Source organism: Danio aesculapii, chromosome 17 (assembly GCF_903798145.1).
Source record: "Danio aesculapii chromosome 17, fDanAes4.1, whole genome shotgun sequence".
In the NCBI taxonomy this organism is placed as follows: Eukaryota; Metazoa; Chordata; class Actinopteri; order Cypriniformes; family Danionidae; genus Danio; species Danio aesculapii.
In genome coordinates, this window is record NC_079451.1 from 22,253,806 (window position 1) to 22,259,805 (window position 6,000).

At 32.3% G+C, this 6,000-nt stretch overlaps 1 protein-coding gene across 1 annotated transcript in view; it reads right to left on the reverse strand.

The window, feature by feature from the left end:
- The window catches only part of spata17 (spermatogenesis associated 17), a 62,949-nt gene extending 57,215 nt beyond the window's left edge, over window positions 1-5,734 (reverse strand). Inside the window, exons 1-4 of the mRNA XM_056477413.1 lie at window positions 5,646-5,734; window positions 5,290-5,379; window positions 3,396-3,477; window positions 1,325-1,375 (exon numbers count right to left, since the gene is read on the reverse strand). Of these exons, the coding sequence (XP_056333388.1) occupies window positions 1,325-1,375; window positions 3,396-3,477; window positions 5,290-5,379; window positions 5,646-5,716 (294 nt within the window). The 5' untranslated portion in view covers window positions 5,717-5,734. The remainder of the gene's footprint in view (window positions 1-1,324; window positions 1,376-3,395; window positions 3,478-5,289; window positions 5,380-5,645) is intronic.
- Between the last annotated feature and the right edge of the window lie 266 nt (window positions 5,735-6,000).

Consider the following 6,000-nt stretch of genomic DNA (forward strand, 5'->3'; position numbering starts at 1 on the left):
TTACATTGCATCTACATGCCAACTAATTCTTATTAGATTATAAGTAGACTATTAGGTAGGGGTATGGGTAAGGGTTAGGGTTTGTGTAAATTGACATGTACTTGTAAAGTTTCTTATAGTGAGTTACAGTAAATGTCTATTGAAAGAGCAGTAACAGCAGTTATTAAGCAGACAGTCAACTAATACTCAAGTGTTACCATGCATTTTACAGAATAAAATGTTCTTTACTTTTTACATATGCAATTCAACTTCAATGCAAGTAAATATATTTGTACAATGCATACAGTTGGAGGCAAATTTATTAGTAACCAAGTTATGATTTACAGAACAAGCACATTTTCACAGTATTTATTCATATATATTTTTTCTTGTGGAGAAACTCATTTTTTGTTTTGTTCGGCTGGAATAACATTTTTTTTTAGGGTCAATATTATTAGCCCCCTAAAAAACAATATTATTTTGTTTTCGATTGGCTACAGAACAAACCACTAGTGTCCAATGACAACCTAACCTACCTAACCTAATTACCCTAGTTAAGCCTTTAAATTGCACTTTACACTGAATAATGTACTAGTATCCTGAAACTACTAAACTACTAAAATATGATGTACTGTCAACATGGCAATGACAAAAAATAAAGTAAAAAATTTGGGTAAGGCTTTATTTTGATGGTCCCTATTGCACATTTGTTTGACTAAAAGTTGCATCGCATCTACATGCCAATTACTTCTCATTTGAGTATTAGTAGACTAATGTATCTGTTGATACTGCTCCGTCAACAGACATTTAACTGACTATAAGAAACTTTGCAAGTACATGTCAACTTACACTAACCCTAACCCCAACCTTACAGTCTACTTATAATCTATTGAAAATTAGTTGGCATGTAGATGCAATGTAACTTAAATTCAACAAACGAACCATCAAAATAAGGTGATACCAAAATTTGTTATTAAAAATATTTTGTTTATAAAAATGTTGAAAAAAAAATCTTCTCAATATTAAACAGTACTTGGGAAATATTTGAAAAATAATTACAATTTCACAGCAGGGCTATTAATTTTGCCTTCAAAAAATCTATATTTTTCTATTACGTCAATAAATATTTTATATGTATTTTAAAATAACTCTTATATAAAATAACATGTACATACATATGTTTTAAATATAACATTTTTTATTTTTATTTAGTCGTATTTAGATTTTTATCTACCATGTCCCTTTCACATCTCACACACCACCAATATCTGTTTACAGATTTCATCCAAATCAAATGTGTGACCTACTGACTTTTCCCTCTCCAAACAGCAAGAGAAATATTTACCTTGACAGCCATCTTATTGTAGAAATTCATCTTCATGATAAAATATGCTGTCTGTGAAGAGAGGGAGATAGCATTACATTGTGACAGGGCCCTCAGATGTTTTCCCAACACGCGAGGAATAAAATCCTCTTTATACATAATACATAAAAGTCATGGAGACGCAGCAGCAGATAAGAGGGTGGAGTGGCAAGTCATACTTTGTATCGAAGGGAAGTGGCTGTTCTTAATACATAATGCAGACGTGGCAGGGAAAATCTATGGAAGTCACACTGGTAACTAATGGAGATGTATGAAGGTAAAATGCTCTTCGCTGAGTTTGATAATCAATGGAACGCCGCTGAGGATGGGCCGACTAAACATGGTGAGGAATATTCACAAGACAATTGATTCACTCACTGGGAGCTTAAGTAAAAAGAAACATGATATTGCTGCTCTCCTTAATAATAAAGACATGCACGTTTGCAATTATTAGTGACAAGAAATCAGAATTAAAAAAGAGACTATTTACAGCTTCCTTTGTTTTAAAGAGAACAGATTACATAGAAGGTCCTGGATTTATTTTCTTTTTTAAATTCAGCTTTTATTCAAATTATTCAGACTTTCCACATTAAACTTAACTGGAAATCCTGCAAGATATGAAAAAAACTGAATGATAATTCGTTTTAGGAAGAAATTATTTCCCAAAGGAACTGAACTAAACTTTAGGTGCGTCCCAAATTGCATACTTATGCACTATTCTATGCCATTTTGTAGTGTGAACAGTGTAAGTAGTGTGATTACATTGAAAACTCTAAAAATAATAAGTGCACTTTAATTACCCAGATGATGCACTTATTCAACCGGTAAAATGAAGTGTGGAATGATGGACATTTCCCACACTCAACGACCGCAGCTTTGCTCACGTAGCGTAAGGGGCGGAGCTTTTGGGTACTGATGTTGGTTTATTTATTTTGGATTTTGAAAGCAAAATTCTCCTACAAGAGTCATTATACCGCCTCCTGATGGTGAATATGGTTATACTCATGGCAGGTATTATTTGGTACTTTGGTCATTTATTTCACTAATTTGGCAATCGTCAAACATCATCAGGAAAACGGTTTGAATTTCCGCTTAGAAAAAAAAATGTGTGTTCCATTTGGGACAACACTGCAGACATATACTATGCTGTTGAGAGTGTAAGCACATAAGTACATAGTGCAGAAGTGCATAGTGTATAGTGTGACATTTGGGACGCAGCTTTTAACTGTGAAAGCTGTACTGAAGCAGTTCCAATTTACTAGAACTTCATCGGGACTCACCCTGTATCAGCCACGCTGTAAACTCAAGACCATGGGTAGTAGGGCTTTCTCATACAGTGCGCCTAAGCTGTGGATTGCACTACCCATCAGCTTTAGCAATGCTGCTTCTCTGGACTGTTTTAAGAAACTTCTTAAGACTCAACTTTTTAGCATTGCTTTTAACTTAGGATGATAATTTTGTTAACTTTTTTATTCTATCTTATGGTTCATATTCTTATTGTTTTATTGAATCTTTTTTTTATTGTGCTATTTCTGCTTGCCTTGTATTGTTAGTATTTTGCCTTGTAGCATTTTGAGTCTAAGAAAAGCGCATTACAAATAAAATGGATTATTATTATTATTATTATTATTATTATTATTATTATTATTATTATTATTATTATTATTATTATTATTATCATCTATGTTAGGCTGCTTTGACACAATCTACATTGTAAAAGTGCTATAGAAATAAATATGAAAAGATTAAACATTTTTCAACTACGTAATGATTGAAAATCAAAAACAAACACACAAAAAAGTAAATGTAAAATCTCTTACCATGAAATCTATTACGTTTATTGTAAATATTAAAGTTAAGATACAATAAATATTAAAATAAGTCAAATTAACAGCATCGTAGACAAGATAAAAGCATTCTATTGGAAATCAATAAGAATTGTCAAATTACAAACTTACAGTAGATGCATGTAAGTCACGGCATGCTTGTTAATTGCAACATGTTAATGAGGGTTATCATAACATAATCAATATTACATGTCTCCACAACTTACCTTTAGCCTTTGTCTGAAAAGTGCCCGAGCAGTAAAACCACGCCATGTTTTTTGTATTAATATTGCGTTTTTATGCAGATGTCTGAAAAAAATAAAAGAACACTCTGATTATACCTCTACACTTTCAAACATTAAACTTACTTGCTCAAAAAAACCTTTTTTATCCTACCTATCCGTGGTAAGTTTTTCTTGGACAACTGTACATTTGCATTCATCATTACCACCCTCTAAATGCATGTCTATAGCAACTCTGAACTCAACATGGCCATCAATTTCCAAAAGGCCATTTATAACTCCAAAAAATCAATGCGTATAGGGACGGTGGCAACCCTGGAGCTGCACTCAAGAAGCCTAGATTGAGCTTAATTAGCCACTTAACACATTGATCAATTAACTAAAGTAATCTAAATTAACCCACTGTCTGGGAGTTTGTCTGCTCACTGCACAGAAATATGTTGAGGTTACACACTGTAGCGCCCTTCGCACTGGCTAATTCTTGCATTTAAAGACCAAATGCATTCGATTTAGGCTTTAGTGACCACTTACAGGTATATGCTGAGAATATAGAATTAACACATCTGTCTACCCTATACAATATATAAGTGGCATGGAGTGAAGAAGTGGTCATGACAAGTTCATGAAATATTTTTCCCAAAGGCTTTTTTAAAAAGTCATGTAGATGGGCTTTTTTTGCTTTAATAAGTGAATTACAACATTATAAACATGGTTAAATTTTACAAAAATATGTAATGTAAAAGACTACTTTAAAGAAATTGTTCACTCTCAGGCCATTCAAGAGTTGACTTTTTTTTTCTTTAATAGACTTTTAAAATCTATAGACTTCTAAAATTTGGCATTTGATATAAACCAAATAATTTAAAACTGTTTTAGAAACTGGCTTTGCCAATGCTCCAGAGGATGCTGAGTATGAATCATTGGCTGATAAAATTTGGTTGCAACTTTTTAATATACAGTGTAGCATCCACAATAAAGTACATTCTTATGAATAATACAGCATGTGGATTCTCAATTACTCCATTGTAAACAGACAGTAAATAATGTACGTTATTTAATAAAAATCAGTTTCTTAACAGATTTTTTTTTTATCTAAATGCATTGTTGGGAGCCAATGGTATTCATTTTGTTCTCACTGCTTTTTTTTACTCTCAGAGTGCTAGTAGATGTTGACTACTAGTTGTACATTTTGTGGATCATAAATGGCCAAAGTTTCAGTTAAAAGCCTAATGTTTGAAGAAAGAGTCACCTACATCTTGCATGGCTGGATAGTTGTAAATTAACAGCAATTGTACATGTTTGGCTGAACTATCCCATTAAATGTCTGATTTTTTTTAAATAAAAAAAATATTTAGAAATATAACATTATTGATATGCATATGTATAATGATACAATATATATTAAATTTATTGCAAAATAAATACTTTTTATGGCAGTTATTTATTTGTATTTGACTAGTTTATTTTTTATTTATTTAGTTATTTATTTTTTTGCAGAAATGTGAGCAATGTTGCTTTTTGAATGCTGCTGGTAAATGTAGCTCCTAGTACAGCAAGTCTGTCTTTTAACACTTAGGTTACAGTATTTTCAAAAATCAAGTATACGAGAGGAACTTTATTAAAATAATTTATAGCCAACTTAGAAATATAATAAAAAAATATATACATTTGACTAATTAATTAAAATAGGAGGCCATGATTATATGTGAAAAGTATGCAATACTACAGAGGATATTAGCTTGACTAATTCTAAAACAGGACTGTCACTTATTTCAATATAACTAAAATTTTAAATATTAATGCTGAAACTTGCCAAATTGATAGTTCAACTTAACATGTATTGACAGATAAAAAGGAGATCACAAAAGTTTAGTCTTACCTGAGGTACGCTCTCACCTGACAGCCCCTGAACCAGCTCTGAATCCTGACCGCTGCCTCATTCTCTTTCTGTCGGTTTTCCTCCGCAATCCTGTTTCATGTGCTTTCACTTAGATTACCGAGTTATTACAGTGTTATCTTATCATCATATAATCATATATCATCATATAATTATCATATATAATGTTAGATATTGTAACCATATGTGTTTTTGCTATTCTTGTCTAGAACAACAGTGAAGAACGAACTTGTTGAAAATAAACATTGAGATTTGGGTTATTTCACTTATATAACGTTAAAACATTATAGCCCCGTTTTCAAATGAATCGAAATGAATAATTCGCATTATTTCATTACCTGTTTCTGATGAAATGTTGCTCTTTGATGCGATCAACCTGACTGTAAAGTTTCACAAGTCTCGCCATCATTCCGGAAGTTTAAATGTGTCCATGACAACAGAAACGCTCGTGTGCGCGCGGGGAGCGAGTGCACATCACGCTCGCGTAGTGGAGGAAGTGAAATGCACGCGTCCGTTCAAATGAACACTGATAAGCCATGAATCATGATGACATGTAAACTTCGGCTCTGTTCGATGTTGGTAAACATACCTTTTCTCAACCACTCTTTTAAGTTTAACCAAAGCTACAAAACGTTCATATATTGGTAAATAACAAACTTGTGCTACATATTTCTTTCTTTCCGTTTTTTGTTT